Source organism: Myotis myotis, unplaced genomic scaffold (assembly GCF_014108235.1).
Source record: "Myotis myotis isolate mMyoMyo1 unplaced genomic scaffold, mMyoMyo1.p scaffold_m19_p_3, whole genome shotgun sequence".
NCBI lineage: Eukaryota > Metazoa > Chordata > Mammalia > Chiroptera > Vespertilionidae > Myotis > Myotis myotis.
The window spans coordinates 115086734-115099104 of NW_023416335.1; the positions used below are offsets into that span (position 1 = coordinate 115086734).

The 12371-nt window shown below is 52.0% G+C and overlaps 1 protein-coding gene across 2 annotated transcripts; it reads left to right on the forward strand.

The window, feature by feature from the left end:
- Nucleotides 1–1431: 1431 nt before the first annotated feature.
- Nucleotides 1432–6553, forward strand: CDX2 (caudal type homeobox 2). Of its 2 annotated transcripts, none has more exons than XM_036302019.1 (3): nt 1432–2094; nt 5260–5401; nt 6308–6553. In XM_036302019.1, the coding sequence occupies exons 1-3, from the start codon at nt 1554–1556 to the stop codon at nt 6429–6431; spliced, it is 807 nt and encodes a 268-aa protein (XP_036157912.1). In that variant the 5' UTR covers nt 1432–1553; the 3' UTR covers nt 6432–6553. The 2 variants fall into 2 exon arrangements, with proteins under 2 accessions (XP_036157912.1, XP_036157911.1); XM_036302018.1 differs by having other exon boundaries at nt 5260–5405; nt 6308–6547.
- Nucleotides 6554–12371: the final 5818 nt, after the last annotated feature.

The following is a 12371-nucleotide window of genomic DNA, read 5'->3' on the forward strand; positions in this document are numbered from 1 at the left end:
GCCCAGCCCAGCTGGCCCTGTGAATCCCAGCCTGGCACTGCCATCCAGAGAGAAGGCAGACAGCCACCTCAGGCCCACTCCCTATAGTTGCTAAACCGAGAGAAGTGCGCGTGCAGTAGCCAGATCACCTTGGCCTGCACCCCTCTAGGTGCAGATCCCCAGCCAGGCCTGCAGCATAGGTCCCCGCAGCCCTGGCCCCTTGGACACAATGCTTCAAAAACCAAGGAAGATCCTTTTTCAACTCTTCCCCACCCAGAGCTTTTCAGAGGCAGTCATTAGTAATGGGCCAGGGTTGCCTTACCATCCCCTGGAGATGAAAAACAATTTTCTTCCAAGAACGTTTTATCCACCTTGTAAAGTGCTTTTAGGATCTAGGTACACATTACCAGACAGTCTAGGTTCCCCTTTCCTTGATTTTTAACCACATGTTTAAGTATAATAAATAAACATGTAAGTGTAGCTCGTGGAGTTTTCATGAACACACGGTATAACCAGTACCTCACTCCAGCAACCCCCTCCTGCTCCATTACTGCCCTCCACTAGCTTGATTACTAACTTGGTTTGTAGTTAAGACTTTTGAGTCTTAGTGTAATTTCTTAAAATTAATTGCTTTAACTTAAATCCCAAATGTTAGATGGACGGGAGATGCAGCCCACAGCTAGGGTCATAATTTATCTCATGCGGAAGGAGGAGCGGTTTCCTTGGGGAAAAAAAATAAATGATCAGCGATGACGGTTGTTGGGGGCTCAGGGGCGGGCGTTCTGGCCATGGCTCAAAGCCGGAAGGAACCTCCGAATCTCTACTTCCTCCGCTCTTCACCTTATGGTTAGGTTAGAAAGGCTGTCATCAAAGCAATGGCTTCCCTTTTCTCTTAGAATAGAAGGAGCATCTTGAACCCCTCTTTTCTGCAAATGATGAACACAGCCCCTTAGCCCCCAAGTTCAGATTCCCATCAAGACAGCTCTTCCCCCCTCTCTTTTGCAAGTTTCTTGATTTCATTCTTTGAACCTGTGATTGGAGGTTAAAGTGCACCGGGTTGGAAGGAGGAAGCTCTTAACAATAAAGGTTTGAATATTTAGCTGTGATCGAGTCGCCGCCTTCTCGAGAGCTGTCCCCCACCCCTTATCTTTTAAAATGCAAATCATATTTTGGGGGTTGTGCGCAGCGTGCGCGCTGCGCCTCGAAGCCTCCAGCCATTGGTGTCTGTGTCATTACTAATAGAGTCCTGTAAACACTCGTTAATCACGTAAGGCCTTTGGCCCCAGGCTCCGTACGCCAGCCAGTGGCGAGTCTTCCCCGCCTCTGCGGCCCGGTGGAAAGGAGGTGGGAGGAAAGAAGGAAGAAAGGGAGGGAGGGAGGGTGGAGACAGGCCAGTGGGAGGGACCGCCTTAGAGGCAGAAGCGCCGCGAGGAGCCAGCGAAGCACCGCGGGCTGGGGCGCAGCCACCCGCGGCTCCTGGCGTCCCCTTGCCCTCTCCCTTTCGCTCCCTGCGGCAGCCCCCAGCGTCCGTCCCCAGGCAGCATGGTGAGGTTGGCTGTCGGGCCCTCGCCACCATGTACGTGAGCTACCTCCTGGACAAGGACGTGAGCATGTACCCCAGCTCCGTGCGCCACTCTGGCGGCCTCAACCTGGCCCCGCAGAACTTCGTCAGTGCCCCCCAGTACCCGGACTACGGCGGCTACCATGTGGCCGCGGCGGCCGCGGCGGCCGCGAACTTGGACAATGCGCAATCCCCGGGGCCGTCCTGGTCCGCAGCCTACGGCGCCCCACTTCGGGAGGACTGGAACGGGTACGCGCCGGGGGGCGCCGCGGTGGCAGCCAACGCTGTGGCGCACGGCCTCAACGGGGGCTCGCCGGCCGCCGCCATGGGCTACAGCAGCCCCACCGACTACCACCCGCACCACCATCCGCACCACCACCCGCACCACCCGCCCGCTGCGCCTTCCTGTGCTTCGGGATTGCTGCAGACTCTCAACCCTGGCCCTCCCGGGCCCGCCGCCACCGCTGCCACTGAGCAGTTGTCCCCCGGTGGCCAGAGGCGGAACCTGTGCGAGTGGATGCGGAAGCCGGCGCAGCCGTCCCTCGGAAGCCAAGGTAAGCGCGGCGCACCCCGAGCGAAGGCGCCCTGGGAGGTGCGGACCCGCACCGGCTGCTGGACGGGCCGCGTGTCCCGTGCGCACCCGGGTGTCGGGGGCTGTTGGGGGCTCCGCGCCAGGAAGGAGAGTCCGGGTGACAACATCAGGAAGCCTGGGCCCTCGGGGCTTCCCTAGCCCCAGCGCCTAGGCTGGAGGGGGTCGGGAGTGAGTATTTTGGTTGCACACCCCAGCTCAGTTTCGGGGAGAAGCACGGCTGTACCAAGGGGATCGCGTCCTCCCCACTTGCTGCCTCCGCTCGCACTCGGTGCGCAGCTTCCAGTCACCTGGAAGAGGGAGCCTCTCACTCTGCCGGCAGGGCTCTGGACCCTCTCTCTCCACGCCCTCCTTCCGCATCCGACGGCTCAGGAGAGTGGCGCCCTGTGGGTCCAGGGCTAGCCTTTCGGGCTAACTCAAGGGATCGGAGCTGCAGCAAGTCGGAGAGGTTCTGTGTCTGGAAAGGAGGTGTTGACTCAGTCTAGGAACTAAGGGGGCGCGCCCCGGTCTTTGAACTTTTGATCTGCAAAAGGGTTGTTTCAATCTGAAGCAGGAGGGCAAGAAGCCGCAGAAGGGAGGAGAAACCGTGGTGCGGATTTAGTCTCTGCTCCAGACAGGAATCGTTTGTTCCGAATCGGGAGTCTCGGTGTGTGTGTGTGTGTGTGTGTGTGCGCGCGCGCGCGCGCGCCAGATGCTTGCTCAGGAGCTATTCCTGCAAAGGTTCTAGGTTTGCCGGACTGTGGGTCTCATTGGTTCCAGGGATGCCACTTACAGTGTCGGGAAGTGTGTTGGGGAGAGTCCTGTTGGCATCTCCTTTTTATTCCATGAGATCTTCCCAGCCCTCTGCACTTCCGCCTTTTTCTCTTCCCTCCTTTCTGCCTCAGCCAGGCCGCAAGCAGGTTATGGTCACTTCGCAGAAGTTTATAGCCAATTACAGCCGCATACATCAGAGCAGCCGTCGGGGGCTGTCTCCGGGCATCGGTTTCTGTGTCACTGGGCACAGGCCAGGATCGTTCGGTGGGAAATGTGGCCGCCCAGGGAGAAGCCACAAGACCGGCCCGGAGGCTTGGTTCCTTCCCCTGGAGGGGGCGCCCTGGTCGGAAAGAGTGCGCACCCAAAGGCTTTCTTTACAGAGCCTGCCAGGGGCGCAACAGGCGGGGACCCGACGGCCTGAGGAGGGGGGGTGGGTGTCTCTGGCGGGTCCGGAGAGAGCGTAGAGCGGAGGGAGAGAGAGGGGAGACACAGGAGCCCAGGCCGAGGGGTCAGCAGATGAGAGGCCGCTGTGAAGTCCCGCGCCAAGGTGGTAAGGCCGCCGCGGGCGCCGGGCGCCCTTGTGATGTTAATGTGGGGAGGCCGCGGCCCGCGGGCCGGAGCCCGGCTCCTCTGCTGAGCGTCATCTGTCAAGGGGCGAGGGGGAGGTACTCAGCCCGGCCCGCTTTGATATACACCTTCCCAGCCTTGCCATTGTCTCTTTTAGGGCCCGGAAAGAGGGTGGTGACTTTCGCAGTCAATAATGAATTCTGGCAAGTCCCTCTCATCTCTCCCCTCTTCCAGTGTCCTCCTTAGTTCCCAGGGGGTGCGGGGCGCCTCCAAGATCCTTGGGCGCGGGCCTCAGAGCGCCAAGGGGCCTGGTCACCGCGTTTACCGGCCCGGCCGCGGTATTCAGCACCCGAGCACCTCAAGGCGAGTGTCTCTACTGGGGAGCTGGGCTCGGAGGACTCCTTTGCGCCCCGCTCCCCAGCCCTGGAGGTGTGTTTCGTAGCTCCAACCTGACTTCAGTGCCAGCCGCGCCTCTACTCTCTGCCTAACCTAGGCAGTTTCTCAGTTTCCTCGTCTGTGAAAAGAGGCGACTACCTGTGAGGCGGTAACGCGTGGGAATGGGCCCACCTCTTGGCAGACCCTGGAGATATGTTAGTTCTCTTCACTTTTTTCGGTGGCGCGGGGTCGGGGCCGCTGCGCCCATTCAAATGCGCCTGCCGGGCGGTGTTTATGTTAATGCGCCTGGCGGGGTGGGGGATGAAAGCTGGGGCCGCCATTTGCTCAGTAGTGGTAATTCAAACAGAATGCGGTTGTTATTAAGGCATTGAAAGGGCTTTTCTTTGATAAGATCGCCTTGTCCGGCATTGTTTGCGACTGTGTTCCGCTTTCAGCGGCTTAGGGGAGCTCCCTCTGATCCAGCCTGTATCTTCCCAGGGAGCTTTTGTTATGGTTTGCAAAGGGTTTTACCTGAACAAAGTCGGCCTGCGGGGCATTAAACACCTCGGAGTAGCTCCCAGACCTTTTAGATCTTTCCGTCGGACTGGGCACTGGGCAGCTGAGCCAGTTCTGCTTCCAGAAGACCCCGGCCTGGCCATGGCTCTGCGAGGGTTGACCCTGGACAGGACAGGCAGGCGCGGCGGAGACACCAGGCTCTGGTCTGCTCCAGTTGCGGAGGCACCATTTGTCAAGGCTCTTCCGTAAAACAATCAATCCCAGGTTTAATATGTTGACTTACCCAGTGAGTACAGATCCCTGGTCGGGATAACTCTGCAGGGTTTGCGGCAGATAGAAATGGGGGATTGAAACACAGAGTGGAAAATGCCCAACCAGGTTTCCTTAGGGGGATATATATATATATATATATCGCCCCCAGTGGGTGGGCTTTCTGCTTGCCAGACCGCCCCCCTTCAGGATTCCTGCAGAGGGGCCTAGTGCTGGGGGGTGGTGGCTTGAGGAAACCAATGCATACTCACAATCCCAGCTGTTTTTAGGTGGGTTTTCATCTCTGGTTGGCCTGAAAATGTGAATATTCCTGGGACTCTGGGTACTCTGCCCTGTTCTCTTTCCCTTTGGGCCTAGCCAGCTCCAGTACCACATTTGGTTCACCAAAATGGTGGCTGGCTTCTGCTTTCTTCTGTGTGTAGAGGTTTTAGGGTTTTTTTAATTTTTAAAAACCACTTAACCCCAAGGTTAGTTTAGTTGCCCTGCAGAGCCCCCCCCTTCTGTTGGGGAGGGTCTTGTCAGACTGGCAGGACAACCCCTGGCCCCCTGGGTGGTGAGGAAGAGAAATGGCCCTTGGGTTAGAGAGGTTTGTCATTACCCATGACTGATGGGCCTTGTAGTTCTCAGCTCTGACTTCTTTTTCCTCCAGTGAAAACCAGGACGAAAGACAAATACCGGGTGGTGTACACGGACCATCAGCGGCTGGAGCTGGAGAAGGAGTTTCACTACAGTCGTTACATCACCATCCGGAGGAAAGCCGAGCTGGCCGCCACCCTGGGGCTGTCCGAGAGGCAGGTGCGAACTGCCCTTCTCCCTTCTGACCTGGTCACTGCCTGAGGGAAGGGGGTTTTCCTGTGGGGGGATTTAGAAGCCAGGCTGCTGCATCCACCCAGTTCTGTGAGCAGCGTAAAGTAGCAGGATGGAAAGCATTTTCCTTCTGAATGCTAAAAAAAATTATAAAAAAGGCTCCTTCCACCTGTGGTCTTTTTGGATGATGTTGAATATTTCTATTTGTTTGGGGGAGGGGGGTGGTGGCTGGGAGGGAAAAAAAACCAGTATTAGTTTAATCCAGAATTCTATTTGGGTCAATGAATAAAGACTTAAAGACCTATTCTCTATGGGCCCAGCACTGTGCCTGGAAAAAATTAATAGACCCCCAGTTCCTGCCCATTAAAACTAGAGGGGTGAGACTTGGCTCACAAACTCTCTATATAATCTAGAAAAAAACAGGTCACATTCACAGCCAGGAAGCTCACATTAAATCTCATTCTCCGCCCCAAGGTGAAGACGATTACTTTTTAATTTAGCTTTGAGAGGCTAAAGGTTGTCATCTGAAGTCCATCTAGCCCTGGCTTCCTGTTGCTTGTTACAGAAAGGGCCTGTGGTTTCTGTGTTTCTTGGGTCTGAGGCTCTGAGCTTTTCCAGTAAAGTTGCAGATAAAGGTTCCTTTGGAAAGAAACCTGGGGGGAAAGGTGTGTGTGGGTGAGGCGCTTCTCTCAGGATGCTGAGTTGGGCTTGAGAGGGGCTCCCTGGGCAGTTATGGAGAAATCCCAAGAAAGGCTGAGATAGGGTTTGGGAGTCCTTCCTGAGAGAGGGCACTTCTTTATTGATGCTAGTGCTGATACTGGCTCTCCCCCCTCTCCCCCTCACATTCTCTTCTTTACCATCTTCTGTTTTCCCCACCTGTCCATTTCCAGGTTAAAATTTGGTTTCAGAACCGCAGAGCGAAGGAAAGGAAAATCAACAAGAAGAAATTGCAGCAGCAACAGCAGCCTCCACCACCTACAGCCCAGCCTCCCCAGCCGCAGCCAGGTCCTCTGAGAAGTGTCCCGGAGCCCCTGAGTCCTGTGTCTTCCCTGCAAGGCTCCGTGCCAGGCTCTGTCACTGGGGTTCTGGGGCCAACTGGGGGGGTGTTGAACCCCACTGTCACCCAGTGACCTACAGTGGCCTGCAGCAGCAGAGCAATTTCAGGCTGAGCCAGGAGGAGCATGGACTCTGCTCGAATCCTCAGGAGAGACCCCTCCCTCCCACCCACAATGTACACCAACTTATCCAGCTCTCAGAGGAAAAATGGCGCCAGGAGCAAATACAAGTGGGGTCGAAGGCCTCAAGGAAGACACTGTCCCAGAATTTGACTTTTTTCGGCCTGACTCTTTCTGCCGTGAGGAGACGGAAATGATGACCACCGGGACTTCACGTGGTACTGGCAGAAGCATTGTCTCGACTGGCTAAACAGACCAGGCTTTCAGCCCTCCTCTCCAGTTCTTTACCTCCAAAATCTGTAGGAGGCACCTCTGGTTGGAGTTGAGGGGGGAAAGGGACTCAGGGGAACGCCAGTGTGTAGAGCCAAGATGGCTACTGCCTACTCACTGTCATCCAAGGACCAGCTGGCCCCTCCAGCTTTAAGGGCAGGCAAAGTTTACACTGCAGAAGTCAGAGGCAGCTAAGATAGAGACCTGAACCGACCACAGACTGCAGAACCCCCAGGTCTTTGTCTTTCTTCTCTTCCCTCTCCAGACCAGGAAAGGCTTGGCTGGTGTTTGTGTGGTGAATGGTGTGAGGGGTGGTTTGGGACTCCAGGCCTGACGGGGCCGGAGCTGGGCCTTGTTTAGAAAGCCTGTCACCAGAGCTTCTCTGGGCTGAATGTATGTCGGTGCTATAAATGCCAGAGCCGACCTGGACTTCCTGTCCTTTTCACAATCTTGGGGCTGACGAAGAAAGGGGGTTGTTGCTGCTGTTTGAGTTTTTGGTCTGTGTAACATCCCAGCCAGTCTTTACAAAGCCTCTGGATCCATGGGGAGAGAAGTGACATGGTGAAGGGAAGTGGGGGTATTTGAACACAGTTGAATTTTTTCTATAAAGAAAAAAAGATAAATGAGCTTTTCAGATTTCAGATTCTGTATTTATTGTCTTCAGATTTTGTCAAGAATTATTATTTTTTTAAAGAAGAAAGGAACATCTTCTCTCCTTGCCAAGGAGAATTAGCAAAATCAGGGAGAGGGTGGAGAAGGTTATCTGGACAACCTCATTTTACCCCAGAGCGTTAGAAGCCAGAGAGAGCAGGTTCTGAGACCTTCCCTGCCCCCAAGCTTGAGCCCAGCCTAGATTGTGAAACTCGTGGTTCTCCTGGGGGTGCCTCTGGGCAAAATGCACATCTGAATGGGCCGCTGCTTCCTAGCTGCGGTGAGTTTTGGGGGCTGGGACTCAGAGAGCCCCTCATGGCTCTCATCAAATTCACACCAAGGCAATTGCAAACATTCCCTTCACCAGTGGTTCCCTTCTTCCTAGGAAAGCTCCACAATCCAGCCAGTTAAACCTGAGCATTAAGCTAAAAAAAAAAAAAAAAGTTTCTGTTTTCCCAAGGAATATTTCCATGAACACAGTTTGTGAATACTCGGGCATTGATGGGAGCCCTTTCTGCCACCACCCCTTGCCCTGTCCCGCGCAGCTTCTCCCTGTCCCCCCCCCCCCCCACCTGTCCCATGAACAAGAATTCGAGAACCAGTATAAGAAGATCCTTTTGGTGACGGTTGCTTGTTATCCAGCTGATTCGCTGGGGACCTGGCTGCTGTTCTTGAGGTTCTTGGTCCCAGAAACCGCCGAGCTGGGCACTCTGCGCATGGCTTCGCCCTCCGTTTGGGTCTTCTCATGAGTCCCTTGAGCCCTACTCAGAGCCTCCTGGAAGGAGGAGGTGCCCCGAGGGCTGGGGAGGACCAGCGGAGCTGCGAGGCATAAATCCCTCTGCAGCATCTCCCCAATAACGCGTTCTTTCCGGGTGGCGCATTCGCTCTGGGGTTGGGAAGGGGCTCTGGTGGCTGAGCCTGGAGTTGGGGGTACAGTGCCTGGCCGCCTCGCCCACGGGAGAAGTCGAGTTGGGGTCCGCTGAGCAGGGAATCCCCGGGCCCCAGCGTGTCGAGGCGCCGAGAGGGGAGCCCAGCGCCCGCGCGGACTGTGTCCCCCTCGCGCACCTCCCCCCTTCCCGCCTCCCCTCCTCGCCGCCGCCGCGGTTGCTATGCGTTGCTGTGAAACGCCTGTCAATAAACCCTGTTTGGAGTGGAGCGAGAGCCCAAGGGCTGTTTGTTTAGTGGTTAGAGGTTCAAAAGTCGGCATTGTCCCGCGGCTAGCGATTACAGCTCTTCCCCTGCCCGGCCCGGTCTCGGGCTCTGACGCCGGCGCTAGTCCGCCCGCGCCGGGCGCTTCCGGGCGAGGAGGGCGCTCAGCTGCTCCGAACGCCAGGGCCCGCGCGGGCCGCCAGCCGCCCCGCAGTCTCCCGGGCCCGGAAAAGGCACGAAGTGAGCGGCCGCGCTGGCCAAGCGGGCCGCCCGCTCCGACGCCAGGACAGCTCCTCGGGAGCAAGCCCCGAGCACGGGACGCGGCGCGAGCGGGCAGAGCAGCTTGGGGAGGCTTGGCAAGGTCGGTGCTGGGACGCATGGGCTTATATTTGACAGGATGACTTCCGGATGCGGGCGCCCCTGGAGCGTGGCCCGCAGGGGGTCCCCGGAATCCCGCGGTCGCCTGGCACCTGCTCCTGGATCGGGCCGCTAGGGGGCGCGCGCGCTCTGGGAAGAGCGCCTCGGATCCGACCCGGGGACCCAGTTCTGACCCAGCAGGAGGCGCCAGCTCCAGCACCTCTCCCACCCCAGCCACTTCCAAACTGGGGCCGGGCGAGATTTCCCCACTAGGGCAACGTGCCTGCTGAAAACGAAGTTCAGCGAAGGCAGGCTCAGAGGATTCTTGGATCTGTTCGGTGCTTAAGAAGAAACAAATTTGGCGGAGGGGAAACTTCCACCATTCTAAAAGGGTCTTTTTGCACAGGACGTTTCCTTAAAAAATTACAGTAGCCCTAGCCGGTTTGGCACAGCGGATAGAGCGTCGGCCCATCCGGGTTTGATTGTCCATCCCAGGCGCATGCGGGAGGCAACCAAGGATAACCAACGTGTCTCTTTCACGTTGGAGTTTCTCTCTCTGTCTTTCCCCCTCCTTTCCCCTCTCTCTAAAAATCAATAGAGAAAATATTCTCGGTTGAGGAATAACAAAAAAGAAAAGAGAAAAAAGTTACAGTACTTTGGGTACGATACTAATATATGGAAAGACTGAGAACTTAGGATAAACAAGGAGAAGAGGAAGTACGAGCATTATGGAACTTATGTTTTTAAAAAAAGGTATATGTGGAGAGAAGACAGCCTGAGTCTTTTTTTTTTCTTCTGTGAACAATTCATGAGTTTACCATATTCATCCAATAAAGTTAAGATGTACTGCTGATGAAAGCAGAAAACATTTCAATGAGTTTCACTTCTTTCTGATAATATATACATAGTAAGATGCCTACAATAGTCAAGAAACCAGCTTACATAGAAATCTGAATATATCAACAACAACATTCTTGCTGTTATTTACAACACTCAGGAAGAAATAAGAGCAGGATGACATGAAGGAAAGCTCAGTTGCAGAATCTTAAGAAGAGATTACATGATTTTTAGGGGCCCTATTTTCACCTGGTTTTAGAGACAAGCTGCTGTTTACTAGTTTAATGACCTTGGGGAGACCACAAGCTCTGAGCCACCACTTCCGCATTTGTCATATGAGATAATGTAATATGAGATAATGTAAGCATACTTTTAGGATTAGATCCCGATAATTGCAGGAGCTGCTGCTTCTTTTTTTTCCCCATCACAAATCATTTTCTCTGCAAAGTGCTCATTTTCTTTCTCTTACAAAGAAACTGTGAACATGGATAATGTCTCAAATCATGATAGTATAACCCCTTTCCAGAACTGTTTTTAATGCATTCAATTTTCTTACTTCACAGTAGCCTCAAGTCTGTTGTCTCTTATCTCCACAGCCTCAAAATCTCAAGTGGCAAAGCACTAATATTCCGGATGTGAAGATGACTGACTGATCTGCACAGCTTACTTGTCCTTTCATTTACCAGGAGATGTGTCCCCTTATAGTTGTACTTAGGAGACAGATTGGTTGAAGATGTAGTGGGAACCTCTTTAAGTTTATCTATTTTGAACAAGTTCCATCCCAGCATCTCAAAATCAATTCTGTACTCTTTAATTTAGTTTGTTATTTTAAGGTAAATTATTTTCTTTTTTAAAAAATATATTTTTATTGATTTTAGAGAGGAAAGGAGAGGGACAGAGAGAGATAGAAACATCAATGATGAGAGAGAATAATTGATCAGCTGCCTCCTGCACGCTCCCTACTTGGGATCTAGCCTGCAACACAGGCATGTGCCCTTGGCAGGAATCTAACCTGGGACCCTTCAGTCCGCAGGCCCACATTCTATCCACTGAGCCAAACTGGCTAGGGCTGTAATTATTTTCTTAAATTACATTTAGACCATACAAACTTCTAACCACCATAACTCTTACATTTAGCCATATTTTCCTTTCTTCTCTACTCTTGTTCTTCAAGATGATGGTTATGATTTAGGGAAACGAGCAGGTTTTATTGGTAACTGGGATGAGCTGAGTGAGAGTGGGCCAAAACAATCACTATATTTACCTAGCTACAAATCAGAGAGAATATATACTTACATCACGACTTCTTTGAAGGTTATGAAATTAGATCTAAGGAAAAAGCCTCTCAAATTCCAAACAAGGAAAGTAGAATCTGTCAGTCACGGAGATTATACCAACATTTACCTTGAAGAATCAGTTTAGAAAAGGTGGGGGCAATTGCATAAGTGACCTTTGGTTCCAATGTTTCTAGTACCCAAACTTTACATCAGTTTTAACAATAGCCTTTCCAAATTGGAATTTGTCGTTAATCTCAATGAATGTAGATAATATCAACTAACTTGCCAGATCCCCCAAATTAAATGACCAATTTGCTTTTCTTTCTGCAGGATCCTGGCGATTCTGTGCTAGAGATCTAATCCATACACCAGAACACAACCAGTTTTGATCCATGAAAAAGAGTTCCCTGAGATCAAATGATAAGCAAACTGCCTCTTCACACACTCAAATTTACTTAATAGTATTCAGGTCATATATTGGGTTTATATGTACAATATTTTATTGATAAGGCCCCAAATATTCATGCAATTTAATACTTATGTTTTAATTTCTAGGAAAGGAATTCTTTTCTAATTGTTCATGTGTTATCTGGGGACTCCCAGGATTGACAGTCTGCTATCATAACACGTGGTATCTACAGTATGACAATAATAGGTTTTATATAAGAGGTGGTTGATAAATTCCTCTCTAACCTCAGCAAACAATGAAAAACAATGTAAGAGCTAAAGTACAAATATACAATGGGCTGTTGTGTGGCACTTAAAAAATTGTTGTTGATTAGTAGAATCAGCAGCAGAGATTAAGTACCGAAGCCACAGATTAAAAATGACCTGGGCAGGCTCTGTCTTCTATTCATGAAAGACACAGTGTGTTGTTCTTTACCTCTAATGTATTAAAAACAACCCAAACCAAAACCAAACAGAAAAGCCCCTCAACATAACTAGATTCTTTTTGCAGCCTTTCCTCCAATCTCCTAGGCAGAATTATGGTAATGTGTATGTGCATTGCTAAAAACAAACAGAAGATATAATTAAGCAAGAACCAGAGGCCATTGTCCAATAAGTAGTGATATACAAGAGTGCAGGCAGAACAAAAAGGAAGACTGCTTGTCTGGAATCCACACATACAAAATAAAAATATAATTTTTCCTCTCAAACCACTTTATTGAAAACAATGTAAACTTCAGAAATCCAAATTCCTCTAATTATTTTTATTTGTTCCTACTATAATTTTCATC